An 18,174-nucleotide genomic window follows, 5' to 3' on the forward strand; every position below is an offset into this window, starting at 1 on the left:
ATATCGACAAACTGTCGATCTGTGATATAGTTTGGAAAAGGGCAAAAAGAGTCGGAGAATCGTGGGATACACAACAATAACACAATTAAACGCTAAACGGACTCCTCTTGTAATTTAAACTGTAGATTTAGACAAAGGGAAGTTTTTGCATTCAGATAAATAAATGAAATAAATCACTATGTATATTTGAGCTGCCGCGGGAAAATAGAATGAGTTATTTGCAGGAGAACTAAAACGAATATTTTACTCACTGAGGTAAGTTTGCTCTGGTTTTGCAGGTTTAAAAAAATATGTGTTACAGTAATATCACTACTACTTAATGTTAGCGGCTGGTCACATCATTATGACTTCAGTATCTCACTTGACATTTCCAATTGCTATGTCTGTCGATATCTGTGTTCTTGGGCAAGACACTTTACTCCCATAGTGCCTCTCTCCCCCCAGGTGTATAAATGGGTACCGGCGACATAATGCTGGGGGGATACCCTGCGATGGACTAGCATCCCATTCAGGGGGGAGTAAAAATATTCCTAGCCGCCTAATGCTACAGAAACCGGAATAAGCTCCGGCAGTATGGGCCGCATGGCTCGAGGCTCCCCTTTTTTTATGTCTGTCGATAAGGAAGTGGCGTGCGTGCTCACAAGAAAAAGTTTATCGAATATTTAGGATAAGGGTTTACATAAACCAACAAAAGCCAACAACATGCAATGTTACGTCATGGCGGTGTTTATGCAGCCTCGTGCAAAATGACTATGCATAGTTACCGCAAAAGCTTTATTAACCCTTTAACCGTTTTTTTTTTTTTTTTTGCTGTGGGCTTTTCTAAGAAGGTTTGTTGTCACTGGTATCAGGAGCATAACAAACAGTTAAAAGCATGGTAAACTATATATGGTTTTTAAGAGCTTAGAATTTGCTTTCCATTGTTGATGAGATTTTGATTGACAGGTAAAACCCTATGGGGTTATGACGTCATAAATGTACAATTTTGGTAATATTTAACCTATGAAAGTAAATTATTTGTAGTTAAACAATGAAGAGAATAAATGCTAGGAGCTTTTTAGGGCTCAAATATGTAATAACAGTCTGTAATAGACTGACTGACAAAATTTCAGTTAAATAGATTTAATTGTTTGCAAGTATGACAACTTTGAAGTTGGCAAATTTTCACCCTGTATTTTTCATTTTTCAATAATATACAAGATCACAAAGTTGGTTTGAACACAGTCAGCTAATTTTAAATGGTCTCTTCCATATTATAGTTCTTTTGAAAGAGCAATATCTTCTCATACTTAAGAATACCTGATCAACTTAAAAAACTTCATTATTTTTCCATAGCGACTATGTCAAGTCATCGTTCGTCGGCGAACGATAATTAGAAGAAAAAGCGTAAAAGGGATATTATTAATCCTTTCTGGAAATGTCTCAAAAAGAAATAAGTCTTTTACGGTATTCAGAGCACAAGTTATACGATCGCAGTTTTGTAAGTAAGTCTTTACAGTGCGACGCGCCCTACCGTGGCCACCCAACACACTTTTTTTACAAGTTTTGTCTTGTAGTATTTTACGCTTTTACTGGGTTTTGTTGACAAATACGATGCAACAAGTATCTATTTGATTGCATTCAACTTTGCAAGGAGGCTTCTTCGTCAAACAGATAATAATATTACGAGAGCACACTTGTAAAAAGGTTTGTTGGGTGGCCACGGTAAGGTGCGTTGCACTGGTAACAATAATTCCATTTATAACCCTAAAACTGTTTTTGTCTTCCAAGCCTTTTTAACTACGTATTTAGCATGGATTTTTAAATGCCAAGGTTTGCTTCACTCTCAACCTTGTTTTGTGGTCTTTTCTGTGTAGACTAATAACATCCCCCACCCCACTTTTGTTTAGTTATTTTGCACCTGCAATACCAAGTTATTTTGCCTACTAACATGTACTAATTTTATTCTTCACAGATGTCACGTGACTACCGCAGGTCCGCGAAGGATTTACGAAGTAGGCTCGGAGGTCACGGTCGCAAGCGCAGGTCCGAGGATGTGCCGAGGATTGATGACCCAAAACGAAGAAGAACAGAAGGTGGAAAAGAAACGGACAATACGACCCGGCCCATTGGGTTCAAAGAACTGGAAAACATCTGTAAAGAAGGCCTTGCAGAAAACGCCATTTTAGGACTTGCTAGCAAAGCCGAAAGGTTCGAGGCCCTGTTAGCTTCAGAGGAGATAAGACCTGATTTCTTGAAGCTTGTGATTTCTGCGTTTCGTCTTTTATGCTCAGCGAATAACCTAACGAAGGAAAACGCGGAGAGGCTGCTTCGCTCCCCCGTAGCAAAGAAGTTTATGACAGGACCTGTTCTTTCAAGTTTTATCAACCAAATGCCTCATTCTGAATGCTGGAAGGACCAAAACGATCGTGTCTCAGTGGTAAGTGGTCTAACAGAAATATTTCTCGCGCTCATACAGATGTTTGGTGAGGGCATAGTTCATGGACTGCCGCTTCCTCAGCTAAGCACTTCATTGGATGAGCTTAAAGAGATGAATCTCATTGAGGACGCCAATGAACTTGACAAGAAAATCGGGCAAGTGAAAGATTTGAAAAATGAGGTGATTCGGCGGGCAAAGACTGCGCAAGATGAAGAATCGAGCGCTGAGCCTCCACAGAATTTCAGGGAATTGAGCGTCATTCCTCAAGCAGCAGATCTTTGTTTCAAGCCTTTTCTTCGCGAAAACATCACAGACAGAAAATTCAAGGATTTGGAACATTATCTTGACGTGCAGTTTCGCCTTCTGAGAGAGGACTTCGTAATGCCCCTTCGCGACGGAATTAAACAACTGCGGAAGGAAAGCAACTCCCTGGAAACGAATCATGAAGGTAACGCTCAACACGCCAATGACGTCTCCGTGTACCATGACGTCACAGTGCAGCATCCCGTATGCAACAGGAAAGGCCGGGTTTACAGAATCAGGTTTAACTCGTCTCATCCGAAAGTAAAACGAATCAAGTGGGAAAGATCCAAACGGCTCAAATTTGGCTCGCTGGTTTGTCTGTCTTCGGATGAGTTTAATACACTTGTCTTCGCAACCGTGGAAAATCGACGTGCTGAAGAGCTCAGTGTTGGTGAACTGGATGTACGCTGTGAAAACGCTTCAAAAGAGGAGATAGATCTTTTTGTGAAGGGGAAAGAGAAGTTTGTCATGATAGAGTCACCTGCATTTTTTGAAGCGTACAGACACGTCCTAGAAGCACTGAAGAAGATTGGATCCAACGAATTGCCTTTCCAGAAGCATATTGTAGAGTGTTGTCAGAATGTTGGGCCTCCAGAGTATCAAGTTCAACTAGAAAGAGAAGATAAAGCAGTTTCGTTTGACTTCACTGGTATTCTCGCGAAGAAAAAGCCTCCAGTGTCTTCGGCAGGAAGCCCTTCTGCTACCGTGAATTCGGAAGTGGCCATTGTGGCGGGCTCAAGTTCCAAATCACTGCAAGATCAGTCAGCGGTCGTCATTAACGATTCCTCGTGCAGCGTGGATGTTGATATGGACAACGAGATGCCTCGAGAAATCTTCAATTGGCCTGATAGGGAGAGCCTCGGTTTCAACGAGTCGCAGATGCGCGCATTTAAACTGGCGCTGACCAAGGAGTTCGCAGTGATCCAAGGGCCCCCCGGGACTGGAAAAACATACGTTGGTTTGAAAATAGCTCGCGCCCTTTTGCAGAATGCGTCAATTTGGCAGAAAGGCGGTGAAAAATCTCCAATCTTGATGGTGTCTTACACAAACCACGCCTTGGATCAGTTCCTGGAAGGTCTCCTGCCAATGAAAGGTGAGTTTATTTAATGCTTCTTTTATATTGTGACGTCCGAGTCACAACCTCTTGATACGGACATCAAAGGGGCAAGGTATTATTTAGGTCTCCGTATTACAGAGGTATAGTTTGTGTGAGCTTTTGTCTCTTTCGAATCATGTGACATGTCCTTTGTATGGAGGTTTCCAAATTATAGTTAAAAATTCCCACTGGGAGCCCTCACTCCCAAACGCCCCAGGTTGGGAAAAGATATGGGAAGAGGCGAACCCGGAGGCGAAAAGGAGCGGGAGCTAAGGCACAAAGGTGTGCCATCACTGCGGGGAGGAGGGTGGGGCGACGATCTGATGTCTTGCGTCCGTTTAAACGAAGAGAAGACAAAACAGGACAAAACAGACCTATTTATACTGAACTAGCCAAACATTATGCACAGTAGACTCCCTAGAGTATATACAGAAGCAGGGAAGTAAACAAGTGATATCCCAAAGGAATTAGGGGCGTTTGTGCTTGAGGGCTCCCAGTGAGAATAGAGATGCCCGTGAAGAGAGATTCGACTGCATATACGAACTGCGGACAAAGAGTGTGTAGTGCCGAAATAGTAATCAAAGTCACTTTATCTATTGACAGGTATCGTTCGTGTTGGTGGACGCAGCAAAAGTGAAAAATTGAAGCAGTGTAATTTGATACCACTTAGTCGCCAAACTAGCCACCCTGATTTTGCGACCCGCAAAGCGAGAAGTGCGGCTTGGAGGGATATTCGTGAACAGAAACACTTCTATTCGCGCACTTCACTCTTACTTAAAACCTCTAGATCAAGCATTGTGTCAATGCATGAACTTTACAAACAGGGGTATGTTCGAAGCCAACATTACCATCAAATCTGTAGAGAGGCTGGGAAAAGATCAATTAATGAAGAGCTTCTAAACTGGCTAGACATACAACTGAAGGACAGGCCGCGAAGTTCCCGCCCAGAAGATGTTGAAAAGGGTCATCACAATGATGACTTTCTTATAGAGGTTGAGACAACAGGATTCAGTTTTGACAACAAGCAAGTCTTGGACAAAGAGGACAACGCCGTTCTTATGGGAATAGCTGCTCTCTCGATGGAAGATGCCAGAAATCCTAACTATGTGAGAAGAAATCTGATTTACAATGAAGCAATGGCATATGATGAAGAAAGAAACATTCGCGATGTTTACAGTTTGCCGAGGAGGAAGCGATGGAGATTGTACAAATTGTGGTGCCAAAAATTGGACGTCGACCAACGAAAGCAATTGCAAACTTGCCAAGCGGAGTTTGAAGAAGCGTTATCACGTGATAAAGAAGTGACCACGATGCAAGAATACAAGGTTTTTCGCAATGCACGTGTCATTGGCATGACAACCACGTGCGCCGGCAGATACCGCCCCATTCTCCAGAAGATCTGCCCCAAAATCGTTCTGATTGAAGAAGCTGCTGAAGTACTGGAGGCTCACCTTATAACGTCATTGACGAAAGGCTGTCAGCACTTGATTCTGATTGGTGATCACCAGCAACTAAGGCCCAGCCCAGAAGTCTATAAATTAGCCAAGCAGTACAAACTGGATGTGTCGCTGTTCGAGAGAATGGTGAATGTTGGAGTTGAGTGTGAGAGGCTGTCCGTACAACATCGCATGAGGCCTGAAATCGCCGCCTTGATGAGGCACATCTATGAAGATCTGGAGAACCACGAGTCGGTAGAGAAGTACGAAGACATCAAAGGAATAAAGAAGAACATGTTCTTCATCAGCCACACTCATTTGGAAAAGTCTTGTGAAGACTCACACAGCCACGTAAACGAGCACGAGGCTAAGTTTTTAGTCGCGCTGTGTCGCTACTTACTACAACAAGGATACGCAGCCAATCAGATATCGCTTTTGACAACCTACACTGGTCAGATGTTTGCCATAAGAGAATGTCTCCGAGCGGAAAAAACTGAAGAACTTGACCACGTGCGTCTGACGACAGTTGACAACTTTCAAGGTGAAGAAAGCGACATCGTTCTTCTTTCGCTCGTGCGCAGCAACAAAGACGAGAAAGTGGGATTCATCAGCGTTGTAAACCGTGCATGCGTGGCGCTTTCTCGTGCCAAAAAGGGTTTTTACTGCATTGGAAACTTCGCTCTTCTTTCTAAACACAGTGACATCTGGAGCAAGATTGTGGGAGACTTGGAAGCAAGTGGTAGCATTGGGAACGCCTTGCCCCTTGTCTGTCAAACCCACCGTGTCGAAATGAGAGCAGAAACAGCCGAAGACTTCAGCAAGAAAGCTCCTGAAGGGGCTGCCAGCGGCCATGTGAGGTGCGTCTGAAATGCGGTCATGCCTGCAAACAGTTTTGCCATCCACGTGACACTAAGCACAAGAAGTACACGTGTGGAGAGCCTTGTGCAAGGACCATTAAAGGCTGTGATCATTTGTGTTCGAATGCTTGCAGGGAGCCTTGCATAAAGCACTGCTTGGAACTGGTCGACAAAGCTTTGCCGTGTGGTCACATCGCAGAGGTAAAATGCAGCGCGGACCTTCAAGAGGTAGAATGCAAAGAGAGATGCGATGAAATCCTCTCCTGTGGCCATCGTTGCCAAGCCTACTGTAGAAGGCCATGCACAACTGAATGCCAAGAGCTTGTAAAGAGGAAGGATTGGCCGTGTGGACATGAAGTCACCATTGCTTGCTCCGCCACACCATTGGATTGTCCAATAGCTTGCGGGGGCACCTTGGAATGTGGTCATCAGTGCTCTGGACGATGTGGCACGTGCCGAATGGGTCGAATTCACCAGGGTTGTGCAGAGGAGTGTAAACGCGTGCTGATTTGTTCTCACAGCTGTCAAGAGCGTTGCAACATGCCGTGTCCGCCATGTTCCAAGGACTGTGAAGATCGCTGCGTGCACAGCAGATGTGATAAAACGTGTGGAGAGGTATGTGTGCCTTGTCGTCATCAGTGTTCATGGGAATGTCAGCATCACAAGTGTTACAAGAAGTGTCACGAATTGTGTGACAGGCCGAGATGCAACGTACCCTGCGACAAAATTCTGCCATGCTACCACGTTTGCCGTGGTTTGAAATGCGAAAACGAATGCATTTGTCCTGTGTGTACGAAGAAGTACAATGGTGATCCAATTACGGTGATCTTCCTTGGTGGAGAGGAAGAAGAGGACGCCCGGTTTATCAGGCTACCGGACTGCAAGCATATCTTCGCAGTGTCTGATCTTGACAGGTACTTTTAAATAACCCAAAATGTTTTGTTTTAAAAGCCATATTATATATTTGGACTTATTTGGAAAGGTGAAAAGTTATGACTAGTCATTTCCAGGGCTCCAAAAAAATACTCGTTCCCAGATTCCCAGGAAGACGACCAAAGTGGGATTGTTCGTGGATGTTGTCAAAATATCTGCCGTGTTTGGGGTCATACAATTATCTCATAGCACAAAAATGTTATGAAAATCCAGTGGTTTTTAAAACACCAGAATTGTTGCTGAAATTCCCGCTAGAATTCCCAGCTCAATCAGTCTAGTCTTAAGAAAAGAGAAGAAGGTTATTTGCAATTGAATGTTTATTTGAATGTATTTTATTTTTTAGTCAAATTTTGCACAAAAAGTAACAGTAATTATTTCGTCTTTCAGGTACATGGACATGTCACAAGATAATACGACTGAAAGTCACGCAATTCAAACAAAAGTGTGTCCTCGTTGTTCGACTCCAATCCGCACGTGCCTTCGATACGGCAACGTTGTTAAGCAGCAGCTAAAAGACATAGAGAAAGTAAAGAAGAAAATGTGGAGGAGACTATGTAACAGAAGGGAATTGGAGAAGAAGAAGAAGAGTGATCTAGAACGACGCTTAAAACAATTGGATAGAAAATATTGTGAAGAGCCCCAGAAACGTTCCTGGGGAACGCTGAAACGCGCCGTTGAAAAGCTGCTGGAAGATAAGAAGGAGCTGATCGTTCCTATCACTGATAATGAGCTATCAATTGCTCGTATTGAGAACAAAGTGATGTTGATGGAGCGTTTCTGTTTGATGAGCAAGAAAATGAAGTTTCATCTGAAAAAGCTGCCAGTGGAAGTCTGCAAAGAGCATAACTTGGAAGGTAATTTCATAATTTTAACTCAAGGACAATTAACCATTTCTGACAATACGACGACGGCAAACCTGGCCCCAAGCCGTTTTCTCTGTTTCGTGATCGCACAAAGCCTGGGATGGGAGCGGACGAGAGAACGCGTTCTCGGTGAGTGCTCTTCGGTGACATCATCGCTCACGATAGTGCCCAGACTCTCCTGTCCCGAAGGCTTCTAGGGGCAAAGCTGGGTTTCTCCTATTTTCAACATAAACAGAAGTGTTTTTTGCTGCCAAGTTTTAAGGGGCTTCGTAATGATCTGTTAGGGTTTTGGCAACCTCAAAAGACATCACATAATAATATTTTGCAAAGGTAGAAAAACACCAAAGAGGTAATAATAAAACAAAAAGGAAACAAAGATGGTTAAGATTGGGAAGGATTGAGACGGATTACGAACAATGAACTTGAAAAAATGTAGGCTAAATTTTTCAAGATGCGTTATCCATTTATATTGCTTTACAACTGATAATTTGAAAAGGTTTTCCTCGTGAAATTTCGCTCTGAAAACAACTTAGTAGCCCGCGAATCAGAAGGGCTTAATATCAATGTGAGATGAACACTTTTGGCCATGAACTTCTGACATGAGCACACTTCAAGGCTGACAGTGTTTCACTATCTTATTTGAGCAGGTGACCAGGTGGAAGATGAACTGTGCTATCTCGAGAAGCGTTTTATGTCTGAGAGGGTGACACAAACAGAGCTTCGAGACGTCAACACAGAATTCTCCAGACTCAATCTCCTGCTCGAGCTGTGTTTGCTGAGTCAGGACATAAAGGAGTCTAATAGTCTGTCACAGGAGTTAGACGAATCTTCCCGCAAGATGATGACTGCAGTGCAAGATGAACTGTCCAGCGGTAAGCGCATAGAGGACGAGAAGTTGGATGAAATGATGAACAACCTAAAAGAAATCAGGTAGGTTGTTTTTTGCTGTGAAATTCGTAAAACGTCAGAACAAAGAAGAGGATCGCGAGTCTTTTGATGGTTTATGTTCTTTATCAGTTGACTTGTACTAAATTGAAGCTCCATAAAGCTAGTGGCCTACGTCACGGGCAAGTTCTTAAACATTCTAGTAAACTTGCTCCTCTCGATGAAGGTTCGCAGAGGTCACCGAAACTCACTAATTCTCTGCTATGTCACTGCGCCCCGCCGCAGAGATAAGGTTTATGTTTTAATAAGCAGAAAAACAACAGACACAGTGATGTAGGAAGGACACGACCAGTTGTGTTTATTGGAGACGAGAAATGATAAGGCTTACATATAAGCAATAACGTAGTTAGTGGCGAAGCAACGAACGAACAAGAGAAAATTACATGGACACCGTAAGCTAAGAAACTAAATGCAAACGAAATACTAGAAAAATTGTGTTCGGCAAGGTGTAAGTGAGAAAACCGGTTGTGTCGATTGACTAGTGCGAGAGGTTTAGAAAGTCTACGTTGAATACCGTAATGTGTGACCTAGAACTCTCTAGAGGAAGCCGAGGCAAAAATTGCAAATGCCAAACATAAACACATATGGTAAATCTTGTTTTCCATTTTAGACAAGCACATCCCAAACTTACCCCCTTGACTGAAGAGGAAAAGAAAGTGATCGTGTCTGCCATGGCTCTGGCAAAAGGTCGTTGGTTCAAATGTCCCAAGGGACATATCTACGCCATTGGTGAATGCGGCGGCGCCATGCAGAGAGGCACTTGTCCTGAATGCGGAGCTGTGATTGGTGGAGCTAATCACCGACTGGAAGACGGGAACGAGTTTGCTCCTGAGATGGACGGTGCGAGACATCCCGCTTGGTCTGAACAGGCAAACATACTAAATTATGAAAATTTACGCGATATTGTTTAAGTAAGATGAATTACCTTTTGAAGAACCGAGTTAGTCACTTACATCCAAAACAAAATTATTATGTCACGTGCCGCAAGCTAGATTACTTCAAAAATAGCTGCATTTTAACAAAGTTTCATTTTAATCATAATTAGGTCTGATCGGATCAAGAACAATTTTAACTGATCACACTTGCGAGCAAAGAGGGAAAATATTAACAATCTTTCTTTTTTCTCCAAAATATAATAATTAAAAGAAATAGAGTCAAGCTAGGTAGTAGAAAAATAATGAACAGTAAAATGTCATGCATTAGGAGATATCTGGGTTTGAGACCCAGCTGGAATCAGTGTGTTGTGTTCCAGTTGGGCAAGACACTTTAATCTCACAGTGTCTTTATCTGTCCAAGAGTATAAATGGGTACATCCTGAAAGCTGTGCTGAGGTGTAACCTCCGATAGAAAAGCACACCATCCAGAGGGAGTAGTAATACACCTAGATAAGCTCGGCAGTGTAGGTCAGTGTTAGCTTTTTTAACCTGCCGCCATAAGTGCGTGTTAAGCATTGTGTAGCGCACAGAAAACTACATCTTTAATTTCAGGGTATCCACTGGTCATATTTGTTTGTTACAAGTTAGTTTTACTTTTGTTAGCCCCTTTAGCAGTCGTTTCAAGGAACTAATACAAATAAAAGACATCAATAGTGCACTGTTGTGGAGGTTAAGCGGTATACTGCCCGCTAATGCTCTATGGCACTATGGTGTAAACTCCGACGGGGAGGGGGTAGAGTATGAAGCATCCCCTATATAACGACCAATTAATCTCTAGGTGCGGGACGGGAAGGCAGTTGAAAAGGGGATTGGAAAGCGTTGCCATTTCGTTGTTTTCTTCATTTGACTTTTACTTATGTAAGGAAATTGATTTCTATTTTCCGCGTTATTAATTAGTTGTTTAGCTTAGCAATAATTAGATAGTTTCCTTAGTTTATTAGCACTCCAGCTGTTAGCATCTTAAAGCAGTCAGATTTTTCGCCTGATCTTTCTCTAATGCGAAAAAAGCCATGCTGGAGTGTTTTCGTATGCTATACAACTGAACACGTATGCTGTGAGCGCATTATATGAGATATTACTGAATTTCAGTCGAGGTTTCACGCGCCGTTTACCCTATAAGTTTGTCTCAAAATTTGACATTACCTTTTATTTTTCTTCCCGTATTGCAAGAAAATGGTATGAAATATCTTGGATAGTTTTCGTATCTTTTTTTAATCCCAAATTGAGATCAAAACCCCATCGGTTTCAGAAACGATTATTTCTCAAAAACGGTACGTATTCCTCGACTTTAACATAAATAGAGTTTGTTTCCTTTCTTTAACTTTATTGTTCTTTATGAGTTGTTTAGATTAAATTGCAGCACGTTACAGGTTTAAAACTTCTAAGATCAGTACTAGTCTGACTACAAATAGGCTCTTTGCAGCTAACGGTTACATGTTACAAAATAACACCTTGCTGGAGGACAAGTTCCGCTCTGGGACATACAAAACAAAGCAAAGTCAAGCATGACTGGTTAAAGCTTACCATGTGACCATAAGCTGTAAAGCGCCCATTAACTGCTCATTCTGAGCTGCTTTCGACTAAGTTTTTAAACGAGGCCCGCTGCAAAACCTTTCCGATTAAGGTGAGTTATTATCACGTGTTAGTTTCAGGCAATTGAACTCATTGAAATATCAATGGTTAAACAGCCCGCCTCGTTTTGAAACTGAGGCAAATTGCTACTTGGAAGTTGAGTTGATACTCTGTAGGATAATTTAAATGATCAATACAATAAAGAAGTTTAATAAAAAATGATCAAGTGTCCGTTTATTTCGATCGTCCTTAACGTGCTTAAAAGTCATTGATATGTTAACGAGCATCAAGTCTCGTCCTGAACTGACCATTTTAGAGGTCATGGACCCCAATTGTTTTCATGCAGTGCAATGAAGAGGTGACTTGACACTTATACACAATAGACAGGATGTCACACCCATTTTTGTGCGCAAGTGTCAAAGTCACACCTCTTTTAGATCGGCTTATATTTGCATTTCATTTAAGACGGAATCCACTAGGAAGTCGAGTAATATTTATTAAAGTTGGACAAAAATCAATTTCCAGAATAATTTAAATCCTATTGCGTTATTTCCTACCCTTAATAAAAGGTAAAGATGTAAGTAATTATCCGTGATAACACCAACAACAATTTCTTATTAGAGTCTGAGAAAATGAATTTCAAAGTTCACAAGGTATGGGCAAAATCTCACGTGTAGCCATTTTGTAAATTCGTCTTAAGCGATTCAGTGGAATTCAGTGGAACTTCAAAATGTGTTTTCGATGTGTGGTGTTGTTAGAAAAGATTTCTTTTGATAAGATATTTGAAGCAGTAACAAAAAAGTTTGCAATAAGGTGGAAATAATTCTGGTACAACAATTTCTTATCAGAGTCTGAGAAAATGATATTTAAAGTTCACAAGCTATGGGCAAAAGCTTACATCTTTTAAGAGATTCAGTGGAATTCAGCGGAACTTCAAAATGTGTTTTCGATGTGTGGTGTTGTTAGAAAAGATTTCTTTCGATAAGATATTTGAAGCAGTAACACAAAAGCTTGCAATCAGGTGTAAATAGTTTTGGTACATAATTTTGTCCAACAACTACTCGAAGTCCTGGCGGATTTCCTCTTAAACATCCACCTGCAAAGTTGGCCGGCTTGGTCCTTACTCCGTGGCTCATTAACCAATTTCTATTGTTTGAATATTCATGCTTGAAAAACTTTTACTAAAGAGAGTTTTCTGGACAGTTGTGTGCGCGATAGAAACGGTGTGATCACGTGTTTATTGTGTGAAAGTGTCAAGTTCACACCTTTTTTAGATCGGCTAATATTTGCATGTTTGTAGTTATAGTATGAGAACAATAGAGGTCCACCTCGAAAATGGTCAGATTTTTCAGGCAGAGCCTATTGTTTCATTCTTGAAATATTAAAATGCCGATATCAGCCGATCTAAAATAGGTGTGACTTTGACACTTGCACACAATAGACAAATGGTCACGTCCTTTCTAGCGCATAAGCAATAAGATGGGAAATCCCCATCTCATCAGAAATATAAAGCCATGAATGTTTAAACAATAGGGATTGGATAATGAGCTAGTGAGTAGCGACCTGACTGATCATTTTATATTAGCCGATCTAAAAAAGGTGTGACTTTGACAGTTACACACAATGGAAAGTATGTCACCCCTTTTATTATGCGCAAGTGTCAAAGTCGCATCACTTTAGATCGGCTAATATTCGCATTTTATTAAAACAATAGGGTTGACCTACAAAACTGGCCAGATTCGTCCTTACTCCCGTGGCTCATTAACCAACTTCTATTGTTTCAATATTCATGCCTGGAAAACACTTACAAAAGGGGGATTTGCCGGACAATTGTGTGCGCGATTGAAAGGGTGTGATCACTTGTTTATTGTGTGAAAGTGTCAAGTTCACAGCTATTTTAGATCGGCTAATATTTGCATGTTTGTAGTTTTAGTATGAGAACAAAAGAGGTCCATTTAAAAAATGGTCAGTTTTTTCAGGTAGAGCCTGTTGTTTAATTACTGGAATATTCAAATGCCGATATTAGCCGATCTAAAATAGGTGTGACTTTGACACTTGGACACAATAGACACATGGTTACGCCCTTTCTAGCGCACAAGCAATGAGTTGGAAAATCCCCATCTCAGCAGAAATAAAAAGCCATGAATATTTAAACAATAGGAATTGGATAATTAGCTACAGAGTAGCGACCTGACTGATCATTTTAGACTTGGACCCCTATTGTTTTAATGTGATGCGTATGTTAGCCGATCTAAAGGTGTGACTTTGACACTTACACAAAATAGAAAGTATGTTATGTTAAGTTATTCGCAAGTGTCAAAGTCACACCTTTTTAAGATCGGCAAATACTCGGATTTCATTAAAACAATAGGGTCCACCTTAAACATTGGCCAGCTTGCTCTTTACTCCGTGGCTCATTTACCAATTTCTACTCTTTCACTATTCACGCCTGAATAACTCGTTCAAAAGGGCCGGGATTTGACGGACGATAATATTAATGTGCGCGATAGAAATTGTACCGTTTGCCACGAAACTCGACAAGATGATACAGTTTGACTTTGGTAGTCGCGTGCCGTTTTAATTTTTAAAATTAATCGACATCTTCCAACGGGTAGCGCTCCTGAAAGATGCTAACCCTAACCCTAACCTCCTTTGGCCAAATTTTCAAATTCAACCATTTGCTACCAAACTTAGCACGATGATAGAGTGTGACTATGGTAGTCGCGTGCCGTTTAAATTTTTAAAATTAATGGACATCTTCCAACGGGTAGTGCTCCTGGAAGTTGCTAGGCCTAACCCTAACCCTAATAAACCCTAACCTCTTTTGGCCAAAATTTCAAATTCAACCGTTTCCCACCAAAGTTAGCACGATGATAGAGTTTGACTAGGGTAGTCGCGTGCCGTTTAAATCTTCAAAGTTTATCGACAACTTCTCACGTTAAGCGCTCCTGGAAGTTGCTAACCCTAACCCTTTCCATAACCCTAGCATTATTTTTTTGGTAAAATTTCAAAATCAACCGTTTGCCACCAAACAGGTTACATTGATACAGTTTTGCAAGCGCAATCGAATGCCGTTTAAATTTTTGAAATTCGTCGACGTTTTCCTTGAGGCGCCCCTATTCGAAGTTGCTAACCCTAACCCTAACCCTTTTTGTCCAAAACCTCAAATTCAATCGTTTGCCACCAAACTCAGCAAGATGATAAAGTTTGACCAAGGTAGTCGCGTGCAGTTTAAATTTTTAAAATCTATTGACATCTCCCCGTGTTTAGCGCTCCTGGATGTTGCTAAGAATTTCCCTAACCCTAGCAATTTTTTGGCAAAATTTCAACATCAACCGTTTGCCACCAAACATGCCACAATGATACAGTTTTGCGAGCGCAATTGAATGCCGTTTAAATTTTCGAAATTCGTTGACGTCTTTCTCGAGGCGCCTCTCCTCGAAGTTTCTAACCCTTACTCTAGCCATAACCCTAGCATTTTAGATCGGCTAATATTTGCATCTTTGTAGTTTTAGTATGAGAACAATAGAGGTCCACCTCGAAAATGGTCAGTTTTTTCAGGCAGAGCCTATTGTTTTATTACTTAAATATTCAAATGCCGATATTGGGCGATCTAAAATAGGTGTGACTTTGACACTTGCACACAATAGACAAATGGTCACGTCCTTTCTAGCGCATAAGCAATAAGATGGGAAATCCCCTTCTTGGCGGAATTATTAAGCCGTGAATATTTATACAATAGGAATTGGATAATGAGCAAGTCAGTAGCGACCTAAATTGACCTTTTAGACTTGGACCCCTAATATTTTAATACAATGCAAATATTGGCCGATCTAAAGAAGGTGTGATCTTCACACTTACACACAATAGACAGAAATTCAAACCCATTGTTGTGCGTAAGTTTCTAACTCACACCATTTTTTAGATCGGCTAATATTTGCATTTTATTAAAACAATAGGGTCCACCTACAAAACTGGCCAGCTTCGTCCTTACTCCGTGGCTCATTAACCAACTTCTATTGATTCAATATTCATGCCTGGATAACTCTTACAAAAGGGGGATTTGTTGGACAATTGTGTGCGCGATACAAAGTGTGTGATCACGTAAGTATTGCGTGAAAGTGTCAAGTTCACACCTATTTTAGATCGGCTAATATTTGCATCTTTGTAGTTTTAGTATGAGAACAATAGAGGTCCACATCGAAAATGGTCAGTTTTTACATGCAGAGCGTATCGTTTTAATATTGAAATATTAAAATGCCGATATTAGCCGATCTAAAATAGGTGCGACTTTGACACTTGCACACAATACACATATGGTCACGCCCTTTATAACGCATAAGCAATAAGATAGGAAATCCCCTTCTTGGCGGCATTATTAAGCCGTGAATATTTAGACAATAGGAATCGGATAATGCGCAAGTCAGTAGCGACCTCAATTGACCTTTTAGAGTTGGACCCCTAATGTTTTAATGCAAAGCAAATATTGGTCGATCTAAAGTAGGTGTGATTTTCACACTTACACACAATAGACAGGAAGTAACACCCATTGTTGTGTGTAAATGTCAAAGTCACACCTTTTTTTAGTTCGGCTAATATGTGCATTTTATTAAAACAATAGGGTCTACCTTAAAAATTGGCCAGCTTGGTCCTTGCTCCGTGGCTAATTAACCAACTTCTATTGTTTCAATATTCATGCTTGAATTACACTTACAAAAGGGGGATTTGCTGGACAATCGTGTGCGCGATAAAAAGGGTGTGATCACGTGATTATTGTTTGAAAGTGTCAAGTTCACACCTATTTTAGATTGGATTATATTTGCATGTTTGTAGTTTTAGAATGCGAACAATAGAGGTCCACCTCGAAAATGGTCAGTTTTTTCAGGCAGAGCCTATTGTTTTATTAGTGAAATATTCAAATGCCGATATTAGCCGATCTAAAATAGGTGTGACTTTGACACTTGCACACAATAGACACATGGTCACGCCCTTTCTAGCGCACAGACAATGAGTTGGAAAATCTTCCTCTTGGCTGAAATATGAAGTTATGAATATTCAAACAATAGGAATAGGATAATGAGCTAGTCAGTAGCGACCATTTTAGACGTGGACTCCTATTGTTTAAATGCCGATCCAAAGGTGTGACTTATTTCTAATTTGTACACAATCAACACGTAGTCACGCCGTTACTAGCAGACGAACAATTAGCTGGCAAAGCCCCCTCTTATGAGAAAATGTCAGGTGTGACTCTCAGGCCTTCGTAAAATACAGTGAAAAGGACAAATAAAACTCATGTGGGAACTCAACGCATTCAGGGCGAAACTGTCAATAAGTTCATGGATGGATGGGGAAAGTAGGAGAGAACCTACCACCCACTGGAAGGAAGCGCACGGGACATCGCACCAAACTGGTACCCATGGGCGAATGCAGGGGCATAGCTATGGTTAAACGCACTAGACCCCCAAGGGAACGCTAGGGGACTACGTGAGTAATTGCACGCGGAAAAGCACGGCGAGTACCCCAGAAGATCGTACGAACATTTAAAAAAGCAAACATGACGCCATAGTTTGTTCCGCAAGATGCGTTTATTCACTCCAGAAATGGTAACCCATAACTTATTGACCCTTATTACCTTACGTAACTATTAAATGATTAAACAGCTCAGCCAACGTTCGTTTTACGTTTCTGTCAATCATCTTAATTGACGTCTCAGGAAACACGTTTTAGAGTCCGTGGGTGATCGTCGTAAATGATTGACAGCAGTGCAAAACTGGACCGCCAGTTGAGTTTTAAACTTCACTGTTCGAACCTGTTTGAAAGTCGCAGTACGTTAGCTATACGATTTTAAAACTGTCATACAATCTATCGTCTCGCTCCTTACATTATCTACCTTATTAAAATGTCACATACATTATTATTTACCGTGATATTTCAATCCCAAGTGTGATCTCCTCACAATATCAATACATTGTCAAACAGACAGGTAATGAGAAGAAAGAAAATCATCAACTGGAGGATATTGTCTTGATGAACCACCAAGTTCTCACAACTAACATTAAAAGAAATGTATGGAAATTGGTAGGGAGAATTTATATATTGAGCTTGGGAATGTAACACGTTCTAACCAAAAACAGAAAAAAAGAGAGGCGCAACTCGAAAAGCCAGTCAGAATTTGCCTGACGCGTTTTTCGTGCGCACGCGTCCGGTTACCTCCAGTTTTGATTGGTTTATGTTGCTGTGTGCAATTTTCTAAGTATTTTTCTATATCTTTATTGTAGTCATTAAGGCTAGTTTTCACTAGCGACTGAGTCGAAAACAGAAGGAAATTGAACGTTCTGTTTCCTCCGACTTCGATTCCGTCGAGTTTATGATACCGTTTTCGACTTTCACTAGATCATAAGTGCTTTCATGACTCCGATTACGACTCAGCGGCTAGTGAAAACCAGCCTTAAGAAAACTGTTGTAAAGGTTTTAATTTTTAGCTATTATAACCACATACCTGACATTAACGGATACATTATATTCAAATACTCCACTTGAGCAGTAACCATCCCATTTTACAGAATTTAAACCATACTGCCTTCTGAACTTTCTGTACAAGTTTGCGACTATTGTACCAGTTAATTAACAATATGAAAAATTATATGTAAAAGTAAGGTAACACGAATATCTGTACTTAATCTGCTTTTTAATAAACCACATAGGATAATTTCTTGTCTCATTCTTCCCACATAGCAAGCTGGTAATTTAAAGCCGATAAACCATGAGTATTCATGGTCCATTACTTAAATTAACTTCATAAAATACTCTAACCT

General features: G+C 40.9%; 3 protein-coding genes and 1 long non-coding RNA gene across 4 annotated transcripts in view; 3 read left to right on the forward strand and 1 right to left on the reverse strand.

Moving 5' to 3' along the window:
• The window catches only part of LOC144629934 (inhibitor of growth protein 1-like), a 212,108-nt gene that overhangs the window by 104,695 nt on the left and 89,239 nt on the right, over window positions 1-18,174 (reverse strand). The window lies entirely within an intron of this gene.
• The window catches only part of LOC144629939 (uncharacterized), a 168,501-nt gene that overhangs the window by 24,679 nt on the left and 125,648 nt on the right, over window positions 1-18,174 (forward strand). The window lies entirely within an intron of this gene.
• LOC144629931 (prolyl hydroxylase EGLN3-like) overlaps window positions 1-18,174 on the forward strand; it is a 105,283-nt gene that overhangs the window by 20,617 nt on the left and 66,492 nt on the right. The gene's annotated exons all lie outside the window — the stretch shown is intronic.
• LOC144630917 (NFX1-type zinc finger-containing protein 1-like) lies at window positions 1,418-10,010 on the forward strand. Its single transcript, XM_078489277.1, is given in 7 exon segments — window positions 1,418-1,480; window positions 1,955-3,815; window positions 4,422-6,086; window positions 6,089-7,025; window positions 7,432-7,898; window positions 8,555-8,837; window positions 9,463-10,010. Coding segments are annotated over 7 exon segments (5,577 nt in total). The 3' UTR covers window positions 9,764-10,010.

This window comes from Oculina patagonica, chromosome 11 (genome assembly GCF_052425735.1).
Source record: "Oculina patagonica isolate OP01 chromosome 11, crgOcupat, whole genome shotgun sequence".
NCBI lineage: Eukaryota > Metazoa > Cnidaria > Anthozoa > Scleractinia > Oculinidae > Oculina > Oculina patagonica.